General features: G+C 44.8%; 2 protein-coding genes and 1 long non-coding RNA gene across 7 annotated transcripts in view; 1 reads left to right on the top strand and 2 right to left on the bottom strand.

Annotated features, from left to right (window-relative positions):
• Positions 1 to 21,181, top strand: part of SMC4 (structural maintenance of chromosomes 4) — a 29,646-nt gene extending 8,465 nt beyond the window's left edge. For all 3 annotated transcript variants that reach the window (XM_066325682.1, XM_066325684.1, XM_066325683.1), the window contains exons 6-24: positions 8,209 to 8,373; positions 9,443 to 9,570; positions 9,789 to 9,929; positions 10,645 to 10,795; positions 11,088 to 11,252; positions 11,956 to 12,189; positions 12,742 to 12,927; positions 13,526 to 13,687; positions 13,824 to 14,049; positions 14,146 to 14,222; positions 14,862 to 15,014; positions 15,119 to 15,245; positions 16,123 to 16,312; positions 16,842 to 16,986; positions 17,559 to 17,732; positions 18,190 to 18,372; positions 19,062 to 19,294; positions 19,723 to 19,906; positions 20,891 to 21,181. In XM_066325682.1, coding sequence (XP_066181779.1) covers positions 8,209 to 8,373; positions 9,443 to 9,570; positions 9,789 to 9,929; positions 10,645 to 10,795; positions 11,088 to 11,252; positions 11,956 to 12,189; positions 12,742 to 12,927; positions 13,526 to 13,687; positions 13,824 to 14,049; positions 14,146 to 14,222; positions 14,862 to 15,014; positions 15,119 to 15,245; positions 16,123 to 16,312; positions 16,842 to 16,986; positions 17,559 to 17,732; positions 18,190 to 18,372; positions 19,062 to 19,294; positions 19,723 to 19,906; positions 20,891 to 21,079 — 3,213 coding nt within the window. In that variant the 3' untranslated portion in view covers positions 21,080 to 21,181. The remainder of the gene's footprint in view (positions 1 to 8,208; positions 8,374 to 9,442; positions 9,571 to 9,788; positions 9,930 to 10,644; positions 10,796 to 11,087; positions 11,253 to 11,955; positions 12,190 to 12,741; positions 12,928 to 13,525; positions 13,688 to 13,823; positions 14,050 to 14,145; positions 14,223 to 14,861; positions 15,015 to 15,118; positions 15,246 to 16,122; positions 16,313 to 16,841; positions 16,987 to 17,558; positions 17,733 to 18,189; positions 18,373 to 19,061; positions 19,295 to 19,722; positions 19,907 to 20,890) is intronic.
• LOC136365332 (uncharacterized) lies at positions 18,858 to 19,767 on the bottom strand. The gene is made up of 2 exons (XR_010744346.1): positions 19,698 to 19,767; positions 18,858 to 19,491 (listed from the first exon to the last, which is right to left on the bottom strand). It is a non-coding gene; the product is annotated as an uncharacterized lncRNA (long non-coding RNA).
• Positions 21,182 to 21,328: 147 nt separating the features above from the next.
• TRIM59 (tripartite motif containing 59) lies at positions 21,329 to 25,270 on the bottom strand. Of its 3 annotated transcripts, XM_066325685.1 has the most exons (3): positions 25,107 to 25,258; positions 24,309 to 24,440; positions 21,329 to 22,816 (listed from the first exon to the last, which is right to left on the bottom strand). In XM_066325685.1, exons 2-3 carry the CDS (start codon positions 24,354 to 24,356, stop codon positions 21,614 to 21,616), a joined length of 1,251 nt encoding a protein of 416 aa, XP_066181782.1. In that variant the 5' UTR covers positions 24,357 to 24,440; positions 25,107 to 25,258; the 3' UTR covers positions 21,329 to 21,613. The 3 variants fall into 3 exon arrangements, with proteins under 3 accessions (XP_066181782.1, XP_066181785.1, XP_066181783.1); XM_066325688.1 differs by lacking the exon at positions 24,309 to 24,440 and having other exon boundaries at positions 25,107 to 25,270; XM_066325686.1 differs by lacking the exon at positions 25,107 to 25,258 and having other exon boundaries at positions 24,309 to 24,663.
• Positions 25,271 to 26,159: the final 889 nt, after the last annotated feature.

Genomic DNA, 26,159 nt, shown 5'->3' on the forward strand with positions numbered 1-26,159 from the left:
CAAATATTAACCATAAGGCAGAGTTTTCCCACCATAATTTTTCTCTTTCATCCCACCAGGCTTTGTCTCAGAAAGTGCCCTGAGATCTGCTTTTTTTTTAGCCTTTCTGACTGAGGGCAGGGCCTTTCTCTTTGCCTTTTTAAACTGAAATCCACTGCTCTGACTGTCTGAAATTCAGGATTTCCACGTGGGAAATGTAGCAATATTTTCTACAGAATGACAGCAGAAGTTCAACCTCCCAAATCCTAAAATTTACAGTTAGAAAGAAATAAAACCATCTAAGGCTGTGCATTGTTATCACAAAGATTGCATTTTTCCTCCCCTAATGTTTTCCAAATTATTTCAAATTGAAGGGACAAGTTAACAGGTTTATTTGGCTTTTCCCCATTTTTTTAACAACAAAACTAAGACTTTAATTAAACTACTTTTAACCAAGTATTTATCATTTAAGATAAGTTACAAATCTCTGATTTTTAACTCTTATCAATAGGGTGTAACTAAAACATTTCATTTGCACTCCAGAGTTCAGGGGGAAATATTAATTCAGGATTATCCAGTGCTGCTTTGGGTGTGTGACAGGACATTTGCTGTCACTGCTAAAGAAATGTTGTAGGAGAACGTGTCCTACATGTAGTAACAACACCTTTAGAGCTTTGATTTTATCTTGCTCACATAATTGCCATTACTCAATGGAAAATATTTGCTTTTTAGAAGACTGCTTCAGGGGCTTTTTTTTTTGCTTGCTTTTCCCCCTTTCACCCCCTATTTTGCAGTGGTTTTCTGCTGATTTTAGTGCTTTTTAGGGTAAAATTTGAAAGCTGAGTTTTGATCTAAGTATTTCTGCTGATGCCAAACTGAAAATAGTCAAATCAAACTGCTGCTGACTTTCTGTGAACAACATCACAAAAAAAAAACACAAAAAAACCCACCTGTGGGAAAACAGAAAATGTTTAAGAGTAATTGAGTAGTTTGAGGAGAAATTACAAATTCTGTGCCTGAACTTGCAAATTGAAATAAATCTGGTTTTAAAATTGTTCTGGTTTCAATGGGATGTTGCCAGCACAGAACAGGAGGAGTTTGTCACTCCTGGGATCCTGAACTCCAACACTCCACAGTGCATGTTTCTCATCAATTGCCCTGTGCTTTTAATACCTCAGCAATAGGCAATTCTTTTTGCATTATTATCAGAATTATTATTGAAAATGATCACAAATACTTTGCCTTTTGAATCAGCTTGCCACAGCCTGAAACTGCAGCAGGAAAAAAAGTTGCATTTTGTCACTTAAAAAAAAAAAAAAAAAAAAAAGAATAATTTGGGGGAAAATCTGGCACCTTGCTGCTACTTTTCTGTCTTGCACACCTTCCAGGAACTTGGAGAGGTGTAAAGAACAACAAATAAAATAATGTAGCTTTCACTGAAAGCCTTGGAACCCTGCTCTGGCCAAACTCAGTAAGTATTTATGCTGTTCTCTGCAGTGAATCCTCTGAAAGGTTAAAAAAAAAATATCTCAGCCTCTTCTTCCTGCCTTGCTTTTCTCTAAGGAATGAGGAGGAAAAAAAATGGGAGTACTGGAGTTATATCAGGTTTGGAAGTGCAGGGGGGGAATATTTGGGATTTGGGATGGGCAAAGGTGAGAAGCAGAGTCACCAAAAAGGGTGGAAAAGCCAAATGGAGGTGCCCAGGTGACCCTCCCCCCAGGCAGCACATGAATATTGCAGAATTCATTCTGTATTTCCAGCAGCAAACTTCTACATTGATTAGAATTTATTTCAGAATCTGCCAAACAAATTAGAACTGGTTTAAGTCAGTTTTGTCCTAATTACAGTGGTATTTTATTGGAATATATTTGATAGACTTAATTAAAAAAAAAATTCTCCTGTAATCTTAGGTCTAAACAAGTGCAGGGATTTTATTTGGTGTATTTTGTACCTGATTTGGAGCTCAGTTTTACCCTGTGACAAGATGAGGTTGCCAGGAAGGAAATTCAGGTTTTTCACCTTCTCCTGTGTGGAAACAAGGTGTGGAGGAAATGAGGGAGAGAAACCAGAAATTCCCAGTTGTTGAGGCCTGAGCTCCTGGTGGGCCATTGGAGCTGAGGCTATAAATGGGATTATAAATGGAATTATAAAAAACCCAGTGCTGCCAGCAGTGGGGGTGAAGAGAGACTTGTTCCTGTAAGAAATCCTGCAGAAAAACATGGGAAAATGGGAGGAGAAAAGGAGTGATAATTGAATAGTTTCTTTAGAACACACCAATAATAAATCAAACATTGCAGATTGGCTTTGCCACTTCCTGGCTTAAATTCCAAAGTGTCTCTGGATTTGCACTCACTTTGTGCTCTTACATTAAACACAGAATTGTCCTTAAAATTTCTAAACTGAATGCAGAATTGTAGTTTTGTGCAAACAGCTGGATGCTCTAGAAAGGCTCAATCTGAGATTTTCCTCATCTCTGGCCCGTGGTGACATTGTAGATTTTTTTTATTTGTACATTTATTTTTTTATTTGATTTTATTTCCCGCTGAGTTTTCCTGGAAAGGAAGAATTTTTTTGGTGCCTTTTTTTTTTCTCCTCCTCCTCTATATTCACCATGTGGTAAAATTGAAGGGTAAAAATCAGATAGGACTGCAAGCATTAAATAATAGTAAAAATGACATGGAATTGCAGGAAAAAAATCCCAAAAGCTGTTTCACAGCAGGAGAATAATGAAATTTTGGGATATTTGCTCTCTCCATACCTATTCCAGCATCCACAGAATTGGAATTCATGGGCAAAGCTTTGTGAGATGGGATAAAATAAAGAAATCAATTGAAGATACAGAATTTTAGGATTTATTTTTTTGCCATTCTTTACTGTACCCTTGCTTAAAAATGACAGTTACCATTGTGGTAAAGTGGGGGAAAAAAAACCCTCAAAGCCAAGTGTGAGCACATAAAAGAAATATTAAAAAATGGAAATCTGGGAGAGGGTGAAATTAGTAGAAGCTGCAGACAGGCAAAGGGAGACCCTTGTCTCATTTTGCTGCCTTTTTTTGTAGGGAAAAAAAATGCACTTTTGGTGCCTTTTTATCAAGAAAGTGCTGGCACAAACCAGCCAGGAAGTAAAAATGCAGTGAGAAGATAAAATTCCACAACATCCAGGCTGCTTTTGCTCAAAATTTTCCTCCTCCTTGGCTTTTGCTGCAGTTTCAGGTTGTGGCAAGTGAATTGGTGCAGTAACTTTGTGCTGGTTCTGCTCTTGTGTGCAGGAGTGGGATAAAAAAAACCAAAGGAAAAGCAGGAATTAGCCTTGGATTTTTTTCCTCTTTTCAGTCTCTAGAAAAACCAGCTTTATAATAAACAGTCCAGATGTTTTAATGGGATTTTCCTTCCCTGTGTCACTCTGCCTTTGCCCCTTGTGATGCTGAGAAGTTTTCAGCTTCTGGAGAACCTCTTACAAAATCTCTTCATTTCCATTTGCTTCAGTGTTGGAGAGAATTGAAACATTGAAAGAGTAAAATATAACTTGGCTTTGAATTAAGAGAACTTTGCCCTGTGCTGGTCACTTTTGTCTCCAATCCCATGGTAAAAAGTTAAGGAAATAATTGAAATTGGGGTGTTATTTGAGTGAAGATGGGGTCTTTTGACATTTGGACACACAAATAGCTCTGGCTGCTCTAATCCTCCACAAAAGTGTGAGTTAAGGTGGGTTTTACATGAAATTGTAATTACCCATACATTTATGGTACTATTTCATCACAAATATCCCTTCATCTCGTGATGCCTGATAAATTAAATTATGTTCTAATCACTGCATTCAGATATGAATTCCATTTCATTTATGTCATACCATAAAAATGCCAACTGATGTATGTAATAATTTGATTTCGAAAGCAAATTCTGCAGATAGTGAAGTTCCAATATAAAAGTATTAGTACTGTTAAATAGGAAGTTACAGGATAATTGGAATTGTGCTGGAGCAGGTGTTATGGTTTAATTACTGTAAAGTTTTGCTGAGACTCAAAGATGTTGGTCTCAATAAAAAATAATTTCCTTTTATGGGGGTTTAAAAACCCTTAAAAGCTTTTCTGTTGTAAAAATATACTGCTGCTACAGTGAAATTGCTAAAATATTACTCTGAATTTTAAAAAAATTGTCTTTACTAAATATTCTTAAAAATACCAAGTGTCATAGTCACAGTTGTCATACATTAAATTTTCTGGTGATTTAATGGGATTTGGAAACAAATTTCTATATTTTGACCTGTCCCTGAGCAGGGAAGGTTTTCCTGATCCACAGTGTTACATTTTCCAGGAAATACTTTCTCTAAAGCCATTTCTGCTGAGCACAACTGTGATTTTCACTTCAAGCAGATGTCACATTGCTCCACTTCTGATTAGTGATGGAGAGAAAAAAACCCCAAAACCTGAACCACCACAAAATTCCCCTCCAAAACCACCCAAACTTCCCAGAGCACGGTGCATTCCCAGCTGCTGAATTCTAAACCCTCCCAAGGTTCTCAGCTTTTTAAAAGCTGAGCTTAAGACAGCAGAAATTGGGAATCCGAAATCCTGGAGAAGTGTTTTTGTCTCCTTGGTGCCATAATTATTGTGTGGGATGTTGCCAAAGGGCTCTGGGGGTGCTGCAGTGGCAGTTTAGACAAAACTCGGGCTGCTCAAGGTGCTGCCTTCCCAAAGCTTTATCCCAAATACTCCGCGATGAAAAGAGGAAACAATAATTAATAAAAGCAAACATCTCCCTGGGTTCTCCAGAAAAAAACTCCTCCCTAAGGGCAGGGATGGATGGGATATTGGGAAGGAATTCCCAGAGGAGCTCTGGCTGCCCCTGGATCCTGGAAGTGTCCAAGACATCCTGGGATAGTGAAAAGTGTCCTTAAAGTCCCCTTCCAGCCCAAAAAGTGTTACTTGTTCTTCATGAAGAGTTCTCAGGTTGCTGTCAGTAATTTTTCAATACCAGACTCTTTCTGCCATCCCTGTCTCTTCCACAGGAGAATTTTAGGATGGAAATTTAGGATGTGGTGGCTGGAGCCCAAAAGCGACCCACAATCCCAGTTACCCCCCTGGGGCTGGGTCCTGGCCCTGCTGGGATCAGCACTTGGTGCCACTCACACTCCACAGCTTTGGGAAACCAGACCCAAAGAGAAGGAGGAAGGTTCTGGAACAGAGCTCAGCAAATGAGAATTGCCTCTGCAGGATCTTGTTTCTAGAGCACAGTTGCAGGAGGAGCCTCAGGAGTGGGTCAGACTTTCCCTTTATCGGGCAGTTAGACGAGCTTGTTTAAAATTCCAATCCATATGTGCCAGAAAACGGGATGAACTCAGGTTGGAGCTGTGCTGAGAGGATCAGCTGTTTTCCTGCTTTTACAGAGAACGGTGCTTGTGGGCAGATTCAGAATTTTAAACTGCTGCTGGAGTTGCCAGTCCTGAAACTTCTTTTCACCTTTTCCTCTTTACTTAGGTACAATAGAAAATTAAATTGAGGATGTATCTTACACATCACAGCAGTGCAAAGAAGCACAGGCTCCAAATGGCAGCAATTTATTCCTGGTGCTTTTCACCAAAGGAGCCACTTGCAGCTGAGAAGGGCTTTTCCCTTATTGTACAGCCTGGTCCCCAAGCAGGTTTGTCCTGATTTGTCCCAGGGCTCAGTTCGTTGTTTGGAAATGTCTCCCCAGATGAGGTGGTGCCTGGGATTCCCCGTGGTTGTTCCCTGAGGAATTCTGTGGGAATTGGTGCTGGGATGTGTGTGCAGGGTACAGAGCTGGAGTTGGCCACTTCCAGCTCGTGCTGGATCTGCATCCCAGTGGATCCACCTGGATGTGGAAGGTTTTACACGCTGCAGGAGCTGAGATTGGGTCTGTAATTCCATTTAGAGCTGAGTGTAGAACCTTCCCAAAGGAAACATGGAATCCCAGGATGGTTTGGGTGGGAAAGGACCTTCAGTCCCATCCAGCCCCACCCCTGCCATGACAGGGACCCCTTGGCTACCGCAGCTTGCTCCAAGCTCCAGCGTCCAGCCTGGCCTGGGACACTGCCAGGGATCCAGGGACAGCCACAGCTTCTCTGGGAATTCCAGCCCAGTCTCTCCCTACCCTCCCAGGGACAATTCCTTCCCAAAACCCCATCCAGCCCTGCCCTCTGGCACTGGGAGCCATTCCCTGTGTCCTGTCTCTGCAGCCCTTTAAACAGTCTCTCCATCTTTCCTGAAGCTCCTTCAGGCACTGGGAGGTCACAGTTCAGTCACCCTGGAGCTTCTCCAGGACAGATCCAAGGCTGGTTTATTGAGGAATTTTTTCCCTTGTGTGGACGTTTGGTCCCTTGTTGGCATCACCCATGGTCGGGTGTTGACTCCATTTTGATTATCTGAGCAGAGCCTCCATTTCCTTTTTGATTTTCCACTTTGCTCCTTGTCCTGAATCCCTGAGCCACAGGGAGACAACTGAGGGAAGGAATTGCAGAATTCCAGAGGTTCTGGTGGCAGCCTTGGCAAAGCTGGAGGTGGCAGCTCGGAGGAGCTGCCCGAGCTCCTTTTCCCCTCATTGCTCAACAAATGTCTGCCTGCCCCGCCTTGGTTTCACTTTCACAGTGTCGGGCTGCTTCAAAATTCACAAAGAGCAAAGAGGTTTGGGGCTTTTAAATTCGTCATTCAAAGAATGGATCAAGTAATGAGCACTGGTAATTAATTAGGAAACACTTAAATTGAGTTTTAGCAATTGGAAAATCTGTTTGCTGTGTTAATCATTGTCAAGAAAAACAGGTACAACCTTTTCACTCTCCTTTATCAATTTAAGGAAACCTTTAATTTCTTTTCTGGAAAAAATTATTTTGATTTTTTTTCTGGAACCCTTTTGTTTCTTAAATCTGGCTTGAACTAGACAGATCTCTTAATATATTAACTTATAAATGGTGTAAGTATTGTATAATACCTAATATTCTTATTATCTAATCAATAACTTAGCAATATGCTTATTTTTACCCTCACTAAGAAAATAATTGAAGAACTCACATTAGTAAGCTACAGAGAAACCCCACAACTGCATCATCATCTTTCTTAGAGGTGGTTAATTATATTTAGCCAAATAATAAAAATTGGATTCATTTTTTGCTTGCCCATAATTGCCATTTTTCCTTGTTAAATCCAAGGTGGCTTTGTGATTTCCACCACTGAACGTGGGGGCTGTAAACCCAGTGTAAAAAACCTCTCAGTCCTGCTCAGCACTGAGTTAAAATCTTTCCTGTGATTGTTTTCTCGTGGATGTAAACAGAGGAAATGCTTTAATGCAAGAAGGAGAAATCCTTCTGACAAGCCCAGAATAACTGAGGAGGTTGCAGAGTTTCCTCCCCCAGGAGCTGACAGGCAGTTTTTGGGGAGAGAACCCACACTTTTGTGGCAAGGGAGCAAATGGGGTAATTGGGGTTTTGTACAATCCAGCAGCAGTTATTCACAAACTGATTGTTTTGCTTTTTGAGATGTGCAAGAAATAAAAATAAGAGTTGAGTTGGGGTTTTTTGTCTTGTCACACCTGCAGCAGTAATCCAAACTGTCCTTGTCACAGGCTCTGTTTAATCCTTTCTGAATCTTATTTTTGAAAATTCAAATTATTTTTAATACCAGCTAAATCACTTAAAATTAATGCAGTACAAAAAGGGAGATGACACAAAGGAAGCCTCCTACCTAAAGAATCCTTTTCCTTCTCCACCAAGGAGGCCTCAATTAAATGAATTGCAATTCCAGTTCATCCATCAGCCAGGATTTTATGGACTTTCTGTTTCTAAAGAGACCTTTCAGGGACTTCAGTCCTGATTAAACTCTCTTGCCAAGGGCCTGCTTTATTATATTATTTTTTTTAGCTTTGGGAAACACATTTTGAATCTTTAGAGAATAAAGGAGTGGTCAGACCTGAAGGGTAGAGGAAATGGAGAAATGGAGAGGAAATTTCATTCTGACTTTATCATCCCAAATAAATGTGAAGGTGGACTTGATCTTGGAAGGAAATCCTTTTCAACCTTAATGATTCTGTGATACTCCAGTTGGAATAATTTTAGAATTGGAATAATCCAATTAATAATTGAATCGCTGCCTTCTTTTATTCTTTTTCTATAACGTCTCATTCTCATTCCATAGATTATTTTTTTTCCAGAATACTTCCCCCATCCCCCCCAAAAAAAAAAAAATTAAGAAAAGAACCGCCTGACTTTTTGTTTCCCAAGGGGGAGGTGGAGCAGATTGCCATGATGAAGCCCAAGGGGCAGACGGAGCACGACGAGGGGATGCTGGAATACCTGGAGGATTTGATCGGCTCTGCGCGGCTCAAGGAGCCCATCCACACCCTGTGCCGCCGGGTGGAGCTGCTCAACGAGCGCCGCGGGGAGACGGTGAGCCTCCAGAGCTCCAAACACACACAGCTCCTGCCCTCAGCCTCCTTTTGGGACCCTTTATGGACTGCTAAAGGGACTCAAAAAAGCTCTGAAAGCAAAGCTCCTTTTCCTTGACGTGGCCAGTGGTAAATCCTGTGCCAGACTCTGTTTTAAACAACACCTGTAGTTGCAGGAATTCCAGTAAAAAGAGCCAGTCAGGAGGTGGAGATAAAGGAAATCGCAGTAAAATTTCCTTCCAGAGGTGGTTTCTGTGGCAGACTTATTTTCTAGGTTAACACCTGTAGTTGTAGGAATTAAGAGCAGCCACTCAAAAGTTTGAGATAAAGGAAATCGCCATAAAATTGCCTTGCAGAGGTAATTCCTATGGCAGACTTATTTTAAAGATAAAACAACACCTGTAGTTGTAGGAATTCAATTAAAAATGGCCAGTCAGGAGGTTGAGGTAAAGGAAATCATCATAACATTACCTTGTAGAGGTAATTCCTATGGCAGACTTATTTTAAAGGTAAAACAACACCTGTAGTAGGAATTCAATTAAAAATGGCCACTGAGAAGGTGGAGATAAATCACCATAAAAATGCCTTGCAGAGGTAATTCCAACAGTAGACTTGTTTTATAGGTAAATAACACCTGTAATTGTAGGAATTATATTAGAAATAGCCAGTCAGGAGGTTGAGGTGAAGGAAATAACCATAAAATGCCTTGCAGAGGTAATTCCTATGGCAGGCTTGTTTTATAGGTAAACACCTGTAGCTGTAGGAATTAAATTTAAAATGGCCAGTCAGAAGGTTGAGATGAAGGAAATTACCATAAAATTATAAAATTGCCTTGCAGAGGTAAATCCTGAGCCAGACTTGTTTTAAACAACACCTGTAGTTTTAGGAATTAAATTAAAAATGCTCAGGCAGGAGGTTGAGGTAAAGAACCATAAAATTCCTTGCAGAGGTAATTCCTGATACCATTTTCCCAAAGGATTCATGTCCTACAAAGGGGTTGGAATTTTCTCCTCATGGTTTTCTCCTGTAGTGCTGGTCCTGCCTCAGCTCTACCCCTCTGTTTTCTCCAGTTAAATCGAGTTAAAATAGTGGAGAAAGAAAAGGATGCCTTGGAGGAGGACAAGAATAAAGCCATTGAGTTCCTTTCCTTGGAAAACCAAATATTTAAGGAAAAGAATCAGCTCTGTCAGTATTACATGTAAGTCATTCTCAAGCTTTGGCTTGGCTTTAATGAGGTGGGGCTGCTGTTAAACTTTGCTTCAGTATCTCTAATTAGAAATATTTTCCATTTCTAATTGCAAATTATTATTGTTTTTGGTGCTTTACATAATTCTCTTGTTACACTGAGAATTGGAAGTAGACATTCATTGTACAGATGGAGAAAAGTGAGGATTTATTGTTGTTTTCTTTTCCTAGCCACGACCTAAAGAAAAGAATAAAGGACCTGGAAATGCAGAAAGAGAAAATTAGTGAAGAAACTAAAAGTATTAATGAGAAAAGCAGTAAACTTGCAGAGGAAACAAAAACCAAGAATAAAGCTTTGAAAGAACTTGAGAAGTGAGTACATTAGGGATGTGTAATACCATGTTTTACATGTTTCCCACCAAAAAATTAAATGATCTGATGAGCAGAGTCACTTCTGGTACATCTAAATACACAAAGAAGCATTTAAATTAATGCACAAAAATAAATTTAAAGCACAAAAATAAATTAAAGAAAATTCACATTGGTTTGATTTGGTTCTGGGTAAGATTCACAATTACAAGAAGAAAATGTCTCGTGTTTTTAACGGATTTTAAATATTTCTTTATATTGACTGTACAAAAAAAATTAAAAAATATCTTGTAGATTTACAACCCTAATGCTTAGGGACATGGATTTGGGATTTTTTTCCCTGGTTTCCTCATGAATCATTTATGTATAAATTGTGTTTCTTAAAATTGCTTTGCCTGGGTGCTGATCCCCAGTCCAGCTGCAATATTGACCTGCTCATCCTCAGGGAATTACTGGGGAGAGATGGGAATTCTCAGTTCTGTCAAGAAAAAAAGAAAATTTCTGAAAATATGTTTAGTATTGCTTGAGTAGTTGATCTTTTTTTGATGGAACATCGTTTTCCCAGGGAAAATACTGGGAATATAGTGAATATTGGATGTTGTTTATCAGAAAACCTGAGTAATATTAGTTTAAATTCTTCATGTTATTAAACCAAGCTTAATAAGCCTTATTTTTCTGCTGTATGAAATCATTCTGGTTTTTTTCTTTATTCCTTCAGGAAACACAAGAAAATCACAAAGTTCATCGAGGAAAAGAAAGAAGAATTCACTCAGTTGGATTTGCAGGATGTGAAAGTGAGGGAGAACCTCAAACATGCCAAGAGCAAGGCTAAAAAACTGGAGAAGCAGCTTCAAAAGGACAAGGAAAAGGTAAGGAGGTGGATCAGCTGGATTGGCTTGGAAAACAAGTGCAACTAATTGTGGGAGAAAATGGGAAGGGCACCAAAAAGTGGGAAAACGGGGTTTAAATCGTTTTAATCAGATATTTTCAGTCATTAAATCAGTCAGAGGTTTTGTTTGCTGATGACGACTCCATGAATGGATGGATCTGGGTCACCCACACTTGGTCACTGGGGGCTCTTGGGATCCTTTGGCTGGAGGAGGGATTCAGGAATTGCTGTCCCAGTGGGAGAGGAGCCTCCAAAGTCCTTTCCTGGTGCAGGTGGAGGAGCTGAGGAACGTCCCCTCCACGAGCACCAAAGCCATCGAGGACGCCACGGCCAAGAAGGAGCTGCTGGGAAAGGCCAAGGACAAGGAGGAGGCCAAGCTCAGGCAGATCCTGGCCAGCCTGCAGGAGGAGACCAAGGAAATTCAGAAGGAAAAAGAGGTTTGGACTTCACTCTTCTCAAAAAAAAAAAAAAAAAAAAAAAAAAAAAAAGCAGCAGGCACTTGTAAAATGCCATTTATTGACAATTCCTTGTGGTAGTTCAGAGGAGCCTCGGTGGGAAGTTAATCTGAAATTAATAATTGCAGCTAAACCCTTGGCTGCTTTTTGAGTGCTTAAGCATTATCAGGTAGCTTGATCATAGATTTAGTAAAAATAATGCACTCTGATTTTCTGCCACCAAAACATTTAGGCCAATGGTGTTACTTAAAAAAATAAAGATATTCTGGAATGATCTGTTCCCAACCTTTCCCACACTGTCTGTGAATTAATGGGCAGCTATTTAACATTTGGTTATTGGTGATGGTGATGTTCAGTACCTGGAGGCTGAAAATTTATTCTCTAAGTTTGCAGGGTGTTTTTCTGTCCTTGAAAACGTGGATTTGAGCTGTAATTTAGTTCAGTGTGTAGGGCTCCTCCCACCTTTCAGAAAACAATACAATGTATGGAAATGCTCTGTGATAACTCCCTGAAGTTCTTTATAATTAGGAAAAGCCTTGTTAAGTCATTAACGCTAATTAACGAAGAAATGCTGCTTCTCCCAGAGAACAGAAGCGTTTCCTGCTGCCAGGGCTGGAAAAGCACATCTCATTCCTGTTCCCTTTGCCCAGCTGAGGGGCTGAGCTGTCCCTGGGTGTCTCTGCAGGGCAAGGAGAAGGAGCTGATGGAGTTCAGCAAGGAGGTGACCGAGGCCTGCTCCAGGATGGAGATTGCACAGTCAGAGCTGGAGCTCTACCTGAGCAAGTACAACTCTGCTGTGGCTTGGCTCAGCCAGGCTCAGGAGGCCCTGGGGAGCACCTCCACCACCCTGAAGGAAAGGAAAGCTGCCATCAGAGACATTGCAGGGAAATTGCCCCAGGCTGAGCAGCAGCTCAAGGAGGTGAGACTTCACTTTCCCATTTCATTCTGAGTCACGCACAAACCAAAGGCCCACTCATCTCTTTGGCAGTAATTGTGGTGAAAATAAACCATGACCCATCTCCTCTAAAACAACATTGAAAAGCTGTTTTCTAATACTCACTTTGCTGCTGGAGCAAATACTGCATTTCAGACTTGCTTTGTTAAGCCAGTGTTGACTTAAATCCTACATATCCCTGCAAGGGAATGGGTTTAATATCACACTGAGATGTGTTTGCAATCCTGAGCCGCCTTCAGGGTGCTGAGGCCCTGGAACAGTTTCCCAGAGCAGCTGTGGCTGCCCCTGGATCCCTGAGTGTGTCCAAGGCCAGGCTGGACTTTGGGGCTTGGAGCAGCCTGGAACAGTGGGACAGGGGTGACACTGGATGGGCTTTAATGTCCCTCCCAACCCAAACCATTCTTCGAATTCCATTTCTTGCTCCTCAATCATTCCCCAAAGAACAAAGCCATGCATTGCAGACTCCCTGAATCCAGCAGATTTGGGGAGGCTGAGCCAATGTCTTTGAACCCCCAGAAAGAGACTGCTCTGGAGAAGCTGGGAAGGGAACAATCTGGGACCAGGGATCTCGTGAGAGACCTGCGCCGAAAAGTAGAAGAAGCCAAAAGTTCTTTAGCACAAAGTCGCAGCCGAGGAAAAGTGCTCGAGGCTCTGCTCCAGCAGAAGAAATGTGGGAATATTCCTGGGCTCTATGGGAGGCTGGTAAGTTTTAGAAGGCTGTTAGAATTTTAGTGTTGAACTTTGGAGGAGCTGAGTGGTGTTCCTGTGACAAAGTGTGGGATGCCTCACTTCCCTGCCATTAGGGAATTTGGAGAGGGATTCTTCATTTCCCTGCCATTAGAGAATTTGGAGAGGGATTCTTCACTTCCCTGGCATTAGGGATTTGGTGAGGGATGCCTCACATCCCTGGCATTAGGAATTTGGTGAAGGATGCCTCACTTCCCTGGCATTAGGGAATTTGGAGATGGATCTCTCACTTCACTGGCATTAGGAATTTAAAGAGCAGAGCTGTAAATCCTGCGGACTTGCTATAAAATCAGATATTTTTCAGTTCTTCCCAAGCAACATTGGTTTAAAGTTCTGAAAATTCAGAGCCGAGTTTTTCATTCCTGTTGCACATCGGTGTAATTGTGAAAGTGCTGGTTCTGTATTCTGCAGTTTTTTATCCAAGGAGAATTTTCTCTGCTTCAGAAAAATCAGTTTATTCAGATTTTAAAAAGCACATTGATGGATTTACTGGGACAGAGCTCAAAGAGCAGCTCAGGTGCCAATTAATCAGTGTTTGCCCCTCAACCCTCAGGGAGACCTGGGAGCCATCGATGACAAGTATGACGTGGCCATTTCCTCGTGCTGTGGAGCCTTGGATTACATTGTTGTGGACACCATTGACACTGCCCAGGCCTGTGTGAACTTCCTGAAGGCTAAAGGCATTGGAGTTGCCACCTTTATAGCCCTGGACAAGGTGAGAAAACAAATCATTTTGCTGTTAATTGCAGTCTAATTACATTAGTTTTAAAGCCTTAACATCCCACAGAATAACAGAATGACCTCAACGTTTATCCCAAAGATTCATTCCTTGATTTCCTTTGTGGCTGTAGATGGCTGTCTGGGAAAAGAAAATGCAGAAAATCCCAACTCCTGAGAACACTCCACGGCTCTTTGACGTGGTGAAAGTGGAGGACCCCAAGATTCGCCTGGCCTTCTACTTCGCTCTCAGGGACACTCTGGTGGTCAAAAACCTGGAGGAAGGCACCAGAATAGCATTCCAAAAGGAGAAGAGGTGGAGGGTGGTAACCCTGCAAGGACAGATCATTGAGACATCAGGTACTGTACCCCAACTGGAGCTTCATTGGATGCACTTTGTGGGTGATACCAAAGCCCAAGGAGTTCTCTGACCTCTTCTCATCCTTTTTTCTGTAGGAGCCATGACTGGGGGAGGAAAAGTCATGAAGGGCAGAATGGGCTCCTCAGTTGTGATGGATATCTCAGAAGAAGAGGTGAGTACCTCATGGAAATGGAATTCCAGCAGAATTCCTTCATTTGGGCAGTTCTGACACACGTGTGCCTTTCAAAGCAGTGTGAGCAAGAGCAATCTGAGATGGAAGATAATTACAAAGGGTCACAAAGCCAAAATTCCCAATGTTAGCAGAGGTTACAATGCTTGGAAGTGCATCAGGGATAAAAGGGTTGTCTTTGGCAGGGGCTGCCCGGGGAGGTTTGGAGTCCCTGCTCCTGGAGGTGACAGTCACTGCTCTGGGCTGGGGACAAGGTGGTGACCAGGCACAGGCCTCTGTGCTCCTGGAGGGCTTTTCCAGCCTCAGGGATTCTGGGGTTCTGTGTTTGTTCACAGCCCAGCCCATTACTGAATTAACAGTGCTCCCTTTGATAGATTGGACACCTTCTTGGCAGAGCAGGACACAGTTTGCTTTTCCTTCTGAATTCCATTCAGGTTTTAATCTGGAGCTGCTCCTCTTGTTCCTCACTGGCAGAGCTGATATTCCCAGCACTCACACTCCCCCAAGCTGAAGTTTTCACTCCACTTTCTCCTGTGTTTTAAGAGCTGTTGAGCACAGGGATGAGCCCTGGCTTGGTTTTGTTGTGGTGACACCAGTAAATAATCCTCTCATTCTGTGTAGATCAGCAAAATGGAATCCCAGCTGCAGAAGGATTCCAAGAGAGTCGTGCAGTGTGAGGAGGAGAAATCCCAGCTTGAGGAAGCCATAAGGAAACTGCAGCAGGACATTCGGGAAATGAGGAACACCTCGGAGAAATACACAGCCAGTATCCAGGTGAGAATTCCTGAGCCCTTCCCAGCCTCAGCCCCACACAGGCCTGCCTCCTGTCAAGGAGTTTCCAAGGACAGGATTCCAGCCCAGTTTTGTGTTCTCTGCAGGGATTTTCTGAGCAAGAAATTGATCTCAAAAACCGAATCAAAGAACTCGAAGCCAATGTGGCTGCTGCTGCTCCAGACAAAACCAAACAGAAGGAGATGGAAAAAGCCCTTGATGGTTATAAAAAAGGTACGTTTTGTGGAGAAGGGATTAGAGATAAAAGTTGTAGTAATCTCTTTCAGCAATAGAGGAAGGAATGGGTTTGGGTTTGTGATTCAGTTCCCTGTCTTGGTTTGAGACCTCGTTTTTTAAGGTGTTTCTAGAGATCAGAGAGTAAAACCCCTTCTCTTTGTAATTGCTCAAGTTCGTGTTTCAGTCAAGCTAAAGTAAACATGAATTTCAGTATTTTGTTTCTTTGCTTAGATTTCTGTGGTTGTATCACACATTTATAGGGAAACTTAGTTTAATTAGAATTATTAACGAGGAGGTAATGATATAAAAGTCAAGTGAAGGTTTTTGCCAGGCTCTAACCAGCCTCTGCCATGAGTCTAAAATAAATCCCTGTATTCTTTGTGGAAACACATCCCTTTTGTGCAGTGATGCTGTTCACAGTGGGGGGCAGGAACTACACAGTTACACCAACTCCTGGGAAATGCTGATGACCAGTTCTTAAAATCTAACTTTTGAGCATCTTCACATTAATTAAATGCAAAGAATGAGCTTGGAGTAACTTGTAATTCACCACCTCATGTCTTTAAGCACTCTGAGTACATTAACTAATCCACATGGAGTGGTTGTTAGGGCAGGAGAGCTTTGGCAGAGCAGTGGCAGAAAGAAGTGGCAGGATTTTGATGTTTGTCCCAGTCAAACTCATTGAGTTTGTTTCAGTTAAGTGATCACTGTCACAGTTAAACTTGTCACAGCACAGAGAATCTGTGCAGTTCTCAGTGGAGGGACAGAGCAGAGGTTCCATGTGAAATCCCTTCCATCACTTCATCCCCTCAGTGCTGATGTCCCTGAGCAGCCCAGGGCTGGCAGTGCCTTTAACTCCATTTTCCATGCCCAGATTATGAGTGTGTGGCTGAGAAGGCCAGCAAGATGGAGGAGGAGGTGAAACGACTGCACCAGCTCATCATGGACACCAACAACAAGAAACTGAAAGCTCAGCAGGACAAAATTGATCAGCTTGACGAGGAAATGGATGAATGTTCCTCAGCCATCACCAAGGCCCAGGTGGCTGCCAGGAGTGCAGAGAGGTACAGCTCAGAGAGCTCCAGGCTGGAGCTGCACTCACTCAGTGTCTGTGCTGAGTGGGGCTCAGGGAGGGAAAAGGAAGTCAAATTTTGTAGTTTCTAATAGTTTAAAAGTCATATTTAATCAGCGTTTCTCTAGTATTTGCCTGAATTATTTCTCTAATATTGCCTAAACTGTAATATTCAGGATTAAGTCCAAAATAGCACTTGATTGGATATGCTGGAGCAGTTCAAACCTGAAGGGACTGATTTTATTAGGAGGTCTGTCAGGAAATAAAATGAGATCTATTTTTTATGGGAGCTCAGCAATCCATAGAGATTCCAACCTCTGAAAGAAGAAACGAAGTCATTTAGTGAGGTCTGGCTGCTGAGGAAGACAACTTTGTTTTCCTTGGATCCCTCTGCAGTGTGGGAGTTGGTGCCTAAAGCAGCACTTGCTCCTTGTTGTCAGTGAGGTGGTGCTCCTGGGGTTATTTTCTGTGCTCTTTGCCTCGTGTGAGGTGCACAGAGATCCCTCCCTGTGCCTGGGCAGGAACCTGAAGAAATCCGAGGAGGCTCTGAGGCGCACGGAGAAGGAGATGGAAGAAAACGAGGAGCAAATGAAGAACTTGACAGCAGAGCTGACAATGCTGGAGGACAAAGCCACCGAGGTGATGAACGAGTGCAAGCAGGCTGAGGTGAGTCCTGGCACCACTCTGGGCTCCAGGGGAATCAGGGAGAGGAGTTCAATCCTCCCTAGAGCCCACTGACATCCCATTCTCTCTGCAGAGCAACCGTGGCAATGGTGTGGGTTTATTTTTTTATACTCGCCTGGAAATTTATCCTGAGCTAGTTTAGGAAAAAACTTACACCAGGTGTCCCCAAAGAAATTGCTGAGTTTAAAAGTTGCTCAAACATAAAATTTTTCCAGTTATGTGGGATTTTAGTTTCCCATGTAGATTTCTGTGGGAGAGGGAAAACCAGGATGGCTGAAATGCTTTCAAATAAATCAAAGATTTTTAGCTCTGATTAGCTAAAAATGTGTGGGACCCATTTGATCCAGATCTGGAAAGAAAATACAAACTGCAGCATTTTCTCAGTCATTCCAGAATTCAGGGATCACTTACAGATCCAAGAGTATTTATTTGTTTCCATCAATAACCATGAGTACATTAAGTGAAAACAGACCTTTCACTCAAACAAGGGACAGCATTTTTGTAGGTGATTGATTATTGCCCTTTTTGGGGACATTTGCCATTTTTCTATTCAGGAAGCTTTGCCAGCAGTGCAGGAGGAGCAGAAGAATTTACTCCAGGAGGTGAAAACTATTCAGGAGGCTGAACATGCCCTTCAGAGTGAAGCTCTGAGCATCAAGCTGAAAATTGAACAAATTGACAGCCACATTTCCACCCACCAGGGAAAGATTAAATACTGGCAGAAAGAGGTAGGAAATGCTTTAGTTCCTAAAATTTAAATCAGGGAATTGTGAAATGGTTTGGCTTGGGAGGGACCTTAAACCTCATCCAGATCCACCCTCAGGGACACTTTGCACTATCCCAGGTTGCTCCAAGCCCTGGCCTGGCCTCGGGCACTTCCAGGGGTGCAAGGGCAGCCACAGCTCAGGATGAACTCATCCCCTTAGAAAACAGAGGATTTGGGAGAAAATTCCTCTTCAGATCACAGCTTACTGCTGTAAATGCAGGAACAGGATAACAGGATAAAGGGAAATTTATTCTCTGTTTCACATCCTATTTTCAAGGGACTTGTGGGAAGAACCATGGAGCGTTTGGAGATCAGAAGCTTCCCTGTCCTAACCCAGTCAAAACCTCATTTTAGAAACAGAATCTAAAGTGCTCCACGTGTTAGTTAGAGCTCTCCACCCCTTGTGCTTTGCATTGCAGATCTCCAAGTTCTCCCTGCACTCCATCGAGGGCCAGGCCTCTGAGGAGCTGCGGGTGCTGAGCGAGGAGGAGCTGGAGGCGCTGCAGGAGCCCGACGTGCTCAGCAAGAGAATCGCCCTGCTGGAGGCACAGCACCAGCAGCTCCACCCCAACCTGGCTGCCATCGACAAGTACAGGATGAAGGTAAGGCTGCTGCCAGCCCTGGGGGACAGGAAAACACGGCCTGGGCCTCCTCCTTCCTTCTGGGAGCCCGGAATCCGCCTGTTCCTGTTGTTACCAGCTCTTGGAAAGCTGTTTCTAGGGGCTTCCATAGTGTCCTTGTCAGCTGGCAACAAGTTCCTGGGTGATCTTGGAGTTTTTTCCAACCTAAATAATTCCATGATTTGTGGGTTAGTTATCTTCTTTTCTGTTAGAGCCAGGATTAAATGCTGGAATGTTCATGTTCAAACTCAGATGTTTATTAATTCTTATCTATGTATAACCATTTATACCTATACCTATATCTATATATCTATATAATCTATATATCTATATCTATATTCTTATCCTCCTGAGAATGTTTATTTAGTAGAGCCAAGTCTTCACAGCCAAGACAGACACAAAACACCAGGATTTTTCCTTCCTCACATCAGTAATAGTGATGAGCCATTCAACAGATGGAATATTGGTTTATTTTGACACGCGCTTGGTGTTTTGTTTTCCCTCAGCAGCAAAGATGGAAAAAGAGAGACAAATTTGGGGGTTTTGTTTCAGGGCTGTTAGCCAAGCTGGGGAAAAGGAACGTTCAAATGGTAGGAAAAGTGGTTTAAACTCTAAATTGAGGAGGCAGCTGCTCTAAATTGCCCTTGGGTTTGGTGGTTTTTCCCCTGCAGGAGGAGCTGTACCTGAAGCACGTGGGAGAACTGGACAACATCACCAGCGAGAGGGACAAATTCAGAGAGGCCTTTGAAGAGCTCAGGAAACAGAGGCTGAATGAATTCATGGCAGGGTTTAATGTCATCACCAACAAGCTGAAGGAGAACTACCAGATGCTCACGCTGGGAGGGGATGCTGAGCTGGAGCTTGTGGACAGTCTGGATCCCTTCTCTGAGGGAATCATGTTCAGGTTTCCAAAACACTTTCTATTCTCTTCAGTTTAAATCATCATAGTCCTTTTTTCAACCTGTTGTTAAACTAAATGTTCACTGAGCATCAGTGAACCAAGACAGGCTCAGTGTGGGCAAACAGTGACAGGAACCACAACTTTTTAGCTCTCAGATTAACTTTTTTCTCCTGGAGAAATCAGGAATTACAGGAGTTGGGCTCATTTCCCAGCATTTCTGAAATCTCAGGTCACTTTGTTGTGCCTAGGGAATGATGGCAGTGCTGTGTCACAACTGCTCCCAGGGGAAATTCCTGGATGGGCAGTTCAGCTGGGAAAGGCAGGGCACAGGGGGGTGAGGAGCTGCAGTTCCTGCAGGAACAGCCCCGTGGTACCTGAGCTCTGGAGGGATCACACCTCCTGACACACACACAACTCTTGCTCTGTTCCAGTGTCCGGCCTCCCAAGAAAAGCTGGAAGAAAATCTTCAATCTCTCAGGAGGAGAGAAGACCCTGAGCTCCCTGGCCCTGGTGTTTGCCCTCCACCACTACAAACCCACCCCTCTGTACTTCATGGACGAGATCGACGCCGCCCTCGACTTCAAAAACGTCTCCATCGTGGCTTTTTACATCTATGTAAGTCCCTCCTGGTCCCCATTTTACACCCATGTGAGTCCCTCCTGGTCCCCATTTTACACCCATGTGAGTCCCTCCTGGTCTCCATTTTACATCTATGTAAGTTCCCCCTGGTCTCCATTTTACATTTATTTAAGTTCCTCCTGGCCTTCATTTTACATCCATATAAGTTCCCCCTGGTCCCCATTTTACATCCATGTTAGATACTCCTGGCCTCTATTTTACATTTATTTAAGTTCCTCCTGGCCTCCCTTTTACATCCATGTAAGTTCACAGAATCACAGAATGTGTAGTTTGGAAGAGACCTTCAAGATCATGGAGTCCAACCCAACCCCAACACCTCAACTAAACCATGGACCCCAGTGCCACATCCAGGGATGGTGACTTACACCACCTCCTGACCTCCATTTTACATCTGTGTAAGTTCCTTCTGGCCCCATTTTACATCCATCTAAGTTCCTCCTGGGATGGTCCCTCCTCCTCCAGAAGGGACAAAGTGTCACACAGTTTCAGGCCCATTGAAGCTCTGGGATGCTGCAATTTCACTGCTCCTTCACACAAACTCCCCTCAAAACCATCAGCTATTACCAGAATACTCAACCTCAGCTGTTACTGATGGATCCAAGCTCATCATTTCCCAAGATTCCTTGGATTTATATTCCCATGTCATTCCCATCAGCGTGTTTGATCTGTATCTTAATTAGTAGTAATTAATTCTTTTCATGCCTTTAAAACTTCTGCCCTGACCATATTTAATCAAAGCAAAGCACTTACACAGCTCCAGTTCAGGTAATGAAACTTGACTAAAAATTGCCTATTTAGAATTGACTATTTGCAGTTTTGGAAGCAGGTGGCAAAGATTAAGGGAAGCACTTGGAAGTTCCCTGCCTGCAGCTGCAGTTTTAATCTTGCCTTTGTGTGCCACAGCAGGACAGGGGGGATTTGGGGAATGCCAGGCACTAACACCAATCACTTCTGTTTCAGGAACAAACCAAAAACGCCCAATTCATCATCATCTCCCTGCGGAACAACATGTTTGAGATTGCAGACAGATTAATTGGCATTTATAAAACCCAAAACACCACCAAAAGTGTGGCCACCAACCCCAAAATCCTGGCTGTGAAAGGACTGGAGGAACTTGGCCTCCCTACGTGCAGTGTAGCCCAAAAATAGGCAGGAAGTTGCCCATTCCGTGGCTGCTGGTTATTTTTGTCTGATCTCATTGTATGTTGTAAACTTTGTTTTGTAGATTTTTAATAAATTTTGTAAAAATTTTATCTTGTTAATATAATACCCAGCCTCAATAAATTCCACTTTTTGAATGTCATGTAAAGATTGAAGGAAGAGAGATGTAAACTGATGAAAAAGAGTTGCATCAGGTTTACCAGGGGGCAGGGACAGCACCAAAGACACGGACACCAATTTTTAAGGAATCAATGGAATTTACTGTAATGCAAAATGGTCAAAAATTACAGCAGAAGCTCAGCAATGCACCTGGTTTTTGGCAAAGAATTCCAGGAGGACGTTAAGGACTGAATTCCAAAGTTGTGGATCAAGGCAAAACTCACCACTCCTCACCTTCAGTTCAGAGATCCATGCAATACAGAAAAGGAAGGACATGAAAACAGAACAAGTGGAGTTTTATCAGTGCAGCTTTGAAGTAGAAATTGAAAACAATGCTGGATTGCTGCACTAGGTGTTCTCAATCTAATCAAAGTAGTCAGGAAAAATTGTCCTGCACAGGCGCAGAGGCAGGACAGAAGTGTAGCACAGCTCTTGCACTCTGTCCTGCAGCTCGGTGCAGCAATCTGGAGAAATCCACTGCAGGAATTTCCAGAGCTGCACCAGAGGAGCCGGGATGGCACCAGCTAGGAGATCCTTGAGGGACAATGCCAGAAGGGCCATCAGAATCGCCAGAAGAACGTTTGGGTCAGTCAGAGCAGCCTGGATTTCAGTCACCACCGTGCAGAATAGAGCTGATACCTCTCCAAAGCCCTGGCTCTTGGGAACCAGCTGTAGCTTTGGAGTGTGGATCCTGTGCACCAGCCCCAGTTCAGTTTTGGACCACGTGTCCTGCAGCACGTTCTCCATCCTGGGATGAATCTCCAAAGGTTCGGGCTCCGGGAGCTGCTTCTGTCTGAGAGCCTGGAGCCTGAGCTTCAGCGCGTCCAGCTTCTCCAGGAAAAGCAGCGGGGACTCCTCCTCCTGGAGAGCTGAATACAGCTCCTTTAACTCACTCTCTTCCAACTTCACTTTCTCCACCTCCTCGATGAGGGGATCGTATTTCTCCGAAATGCTGCCGTCCAGTTCATCCAGCGCTCTCAGCAGATCTTCCTTCTGCCGCTCCAAGGCATCACCCAGTTCCTTAAAATACCGCAGCACGGCCTCCCTGTCGCTGTGCACGGCGTCCCGGCAGCGAGCCTTCTCCTGCCGCAGCCTCTCGGAGCAGAGCCCGGAGCGGGAGCGCTCCCCCAGCTCCCGCAGGAGGCTGCCCGAGGCCTCCCTGCCTTTCCTGTAGGCGCTCTGCAGGTCATCGATGGGGTGCCCGCGGTGCTTGCCGACGGTGAGGCACTGGCCGCACACCAGGCGCCGGTCCTGCAGGCAGTACACGTTCAGCGGCTGCCGGGGGTGCGCCGGGCACGTCCCCGCCTCGGGCGCCGCCGCCGCCTCCTGCCGGCACTTGTCGATGACGGCTTGGATGGCGAAGTTGACGGGCAGCGCCTCGGGGCCGGCCGAGGGCACGGCCAGCGGCGCCCGGCAGCTGGGACAGCTCAGGAGCTGCCGCGGGGAGCGCAGCAATCCCTGCAGGCACGGGCGGCAGAAGGTGTGCGAGCACGGCAGCACCCGCGGCTCCGAGAAGATCTCACAGCAGATGGCACAGCTCAGCTCCTCCTCCAGCCGCTCCATGGCCTGCGGAAACACACACACACACAACAGCCTGGTTCATCTCTGCTCGCACAGCTCCTCGGCGGTTCCTCACCGGGAATTCCCTGCCTCGGTCATTTGGGCAGGAAAAACAACACCTCGGTTCGAGGAGCTCGGCAAATCTCAAAGCTGTGCTCAGAGCACTCACCCAGCCATATTCATTCACATCGGCCATATCCAACCCTTAAAAAGCCAGGAAAAGCAGCAGTCTGCCACCACATATTTGTTACAGTGAAAAACAGTAACACAGTGGTAAAAGCCAGAACTAGGATTTCTAAATAACCTCAGAGCCATGGCAATTTTTTCCCACCAGGAGTAACATTTTCAATGTGAACAGAAGTACAGTTTTCTTTTTTCTCTCCTGCATTAGTTTCAAATGTTACTTTTGTAACATAAAATAGCCATAAGTGCATTAAACAGTCACATTTAGAAGCTCTCTCCAGGCTCTGGCACAGAAAGTCCAGCTCAGCAGCCCTCACAGACACCGCCACACCAGGAATTACTCCTGGCTTACTTTAGGCACAAAACTAAAAAATTAACTTTCACTTTCCATTCTCTGCAACGTTGCTTTGTTCTGTTTCCCAGCTGAGTGAAATCACACTGCAAAATCCCAAGTAACAGCAACACTGAAGCCTGCTTTCCTAATAAATCATAACAATCCTGATTTTCTATCTGCTAAAAAAAGGGGAAATTGGTACCAAATTTCCTTCTCTTTGTGCCACACTTTCCTGCCCCCTTCCTCAGTTCCAGTCAGCTCTGTGGACTTTGCTGCACTGCAGAAAAGAATCGTCAAGAGCATTTAGGATCAAAGCCCATCAATTTAGGGTCCAGTGATTGGGATTCCAATTTTGGGATCTGAGGGAAGGCAGGAGCTGGGCAGACAGACCCTGTTCCTGGGGAGGTCAATCAGCCTGTGCTGCTGGCACAGAAATAAGCCTGGGTTATTTCACTGAGCTGCTGACTCAGCCCCTGCGCTGGAACTGAGCTGAAATGAGGCCAAAGCATCCACTGGGACATTTTATTTATGGCAGCGGGAGTCCCAGCTTGGAAGGAGAGGAAGAAAAGAGGAAGGAAAGAGAGGAAAAGAGGAAGGAAAGAGAAGAAAAGCACAGGATCAGCACCCAGGGCTGTTGTGGGAGGGAAATTTCCTTCCCAAAGAACACACACCCAACCGACCTGAGCTATGGAAAGGGCGAGAGGAAACAAACCTGAAAAGCAAAGGAAAACCTTCACAAAAGCATCTCCTGGCTGTGTCAGGAATGGCCTCAGAGCTGCAGGGGGAAGGTCCCTCCCAGCACACGGAGCCAGCTCAGCGTTTCATCCCCATCCCCTGGTCCCCAGGCAACTCCCAGGGTGAATCTGGGCGGGAGGCAGCAGCCTCGGGCACCTCTGTTTATTCTGTTTATTTGTTATTCCTTCATGTCCCAACAACATCTGCAGTGCTCGGGTTTGCCGTGGGCACCCAGTGTTTTCTTACTTTGTCCCACACAAAGAAAAAGGTGGAAATCCCGAAATCCAGTTTCATCCCACACTGGCAGCAGCACGGAGGGAACGTTCATTTCCTGATTTATTTCCACCCGCAGAGTGGATTGAACAGATTGGAAACAGCCTGGGAACACAAGGGAAAGGACAGAGGAGACACCACAGAGTTCAGCAAAGAACAAAAAGTTTTCCAGGGGGGAAAAAACAAAAAGCAGCAGGAAGCTGGGAAATACTGCCTTTATGTGCCACAACATCCACTGCTGGGGAATACAGCGGCCGTCGGTGTTCAGGGAGAGAAATCACTGCTTTATGGGGCAATCCCAACCCCGTTCTGCTCTGAGGGGTTAGAAAGGTGAATCTGGCATCAGATAAGCAAAGGAAACATCTGCTGTGTCCTGAAGGATGGGACACTCCAACTGAACACAAGCCAAGGCACGGCCAGGGATGGGCTCTGCTCTTCAGTGTCAGCAAGAACTCAGTGCCAGCCTTGGCTTGTAACAAATCCACAGCGATTTTCGCTCAACTTCCACGCTCTGCCTCAATCGCAGGGATTTTTCCAGACCGGTACAGGCATCGCGTCAATTCAGACGTTTACAATAGGAACCTATGCTGGTAATTTTAAACCTGAACTTCCAGGAAGCAGAACCCAGGGCCAGGAGTTTGGTGATCCCCGTGGGTCCCTTCCAACACCCTCAGGGTATTTCACGATTCTCTGTCCCCCTCTGTCTATCCTTTGCCAAGACTCTCTCCATCCTTTATAACTCTGTCAAAGCCTCTGCTCAGGAGCATTTACCTGTTCTCTATTTCCCGGGCCGGAGGGAGGAGCGCACCTTCACTGTCCCCCGCAGCTCCCGGGGAGCGATGGGCGCCGGCGCTGCACCAGCAGCGGGGAGAAGCGATCCGCACCTGCACCCTGCCGAGCCACAGCCACGGCAACCGCTGAAACCCCGCGGGGGCTCGGGAGGGCGGCGATCACCGGGCTGGGTTCCACCGGGGTCTCCGCTCGGTGATGGAGCCGCTCTGGGCCCCTCCGTTCGGTGATGGAGCCGCTGCGGCCGCCCCGCCCGCTGAGGGCCGCGCCCCGCGGATGGCAATGGCGGGAGCGGGAAGGGGCGGGGCTTGGGGAATGGGCGGGGCCGAGGGGGCGGGGCCTGGGAAAGGGGCGGGGCCTGGGAAAGGGGCGGGGCCTGGGAAAGGGGCGGGGCCTAGTGAATGGGCGGGGCCTGGGGAGAGCAGCGAGAGGGAAGGGAAGGGAAGGGAAGGGAAGGGAAGGGAAGGGAAGGGAAGGGAAGGAAAGGAAAGGAAAGGAAAGGAAAGGAAAGGAAAGGAAAGGAAAGGAAAGGAAAGGAAAGGAAAGGAAAGGAAAGGAAAGGAAAGGAAAGGAAAGGAAAGGAAAGGGGGAAAAGGAAAGGAAAGGGAAAAGGAAAAGATCAAACAGGACACACGGAAGCTCCTCTCTGCCTGGGAGACAGACCACGCCTTGTCCAGCTGCTGAGCACCGAAATTGAAATGATTTCCTCTTTTTGAGGCTCATTTCTGTGCCTCGGCTGCCGAAGACGCTGAGAGGGGTTGAAGGCCCCAGGGAATGGCTCCCACCGCCAAGGGCAGGATTTGGGGAAGGAATTCCGCCCTGGGAAGGTGGGCAGCCCCAGGGGAGCACCCAGCGAAGGCTCTTCTCATATTCCACATTATTCTCTATTATTTACAGCTCACTGAAGTTACTCTCAGCTGTTACAAAGGGAATTTGAAAGAGAAATGAAACTCCTTTAACGTTGTGGTGTAAATCATCATGCACCATCATTCAAAACTTACTAAAACTTAAAAAACTAGTGTGTGGAGGATGTTT

Source organism: Sylvia atricapilla, chromosome 10 (assembly GCF_009819655.1).
Source record: "Sylvia atricapilla isolate bSylAtr1 chromosome 10, bSylAtr1.pri, whole genome shotgun sequence".
NCBI classification, from domain to species: domain Eukaryota; kingdom Metazoa; phylum Chordata; class Aves; order Passeriformes; family Sylviidae; genus Sylvia; species Sylvia atricapilla.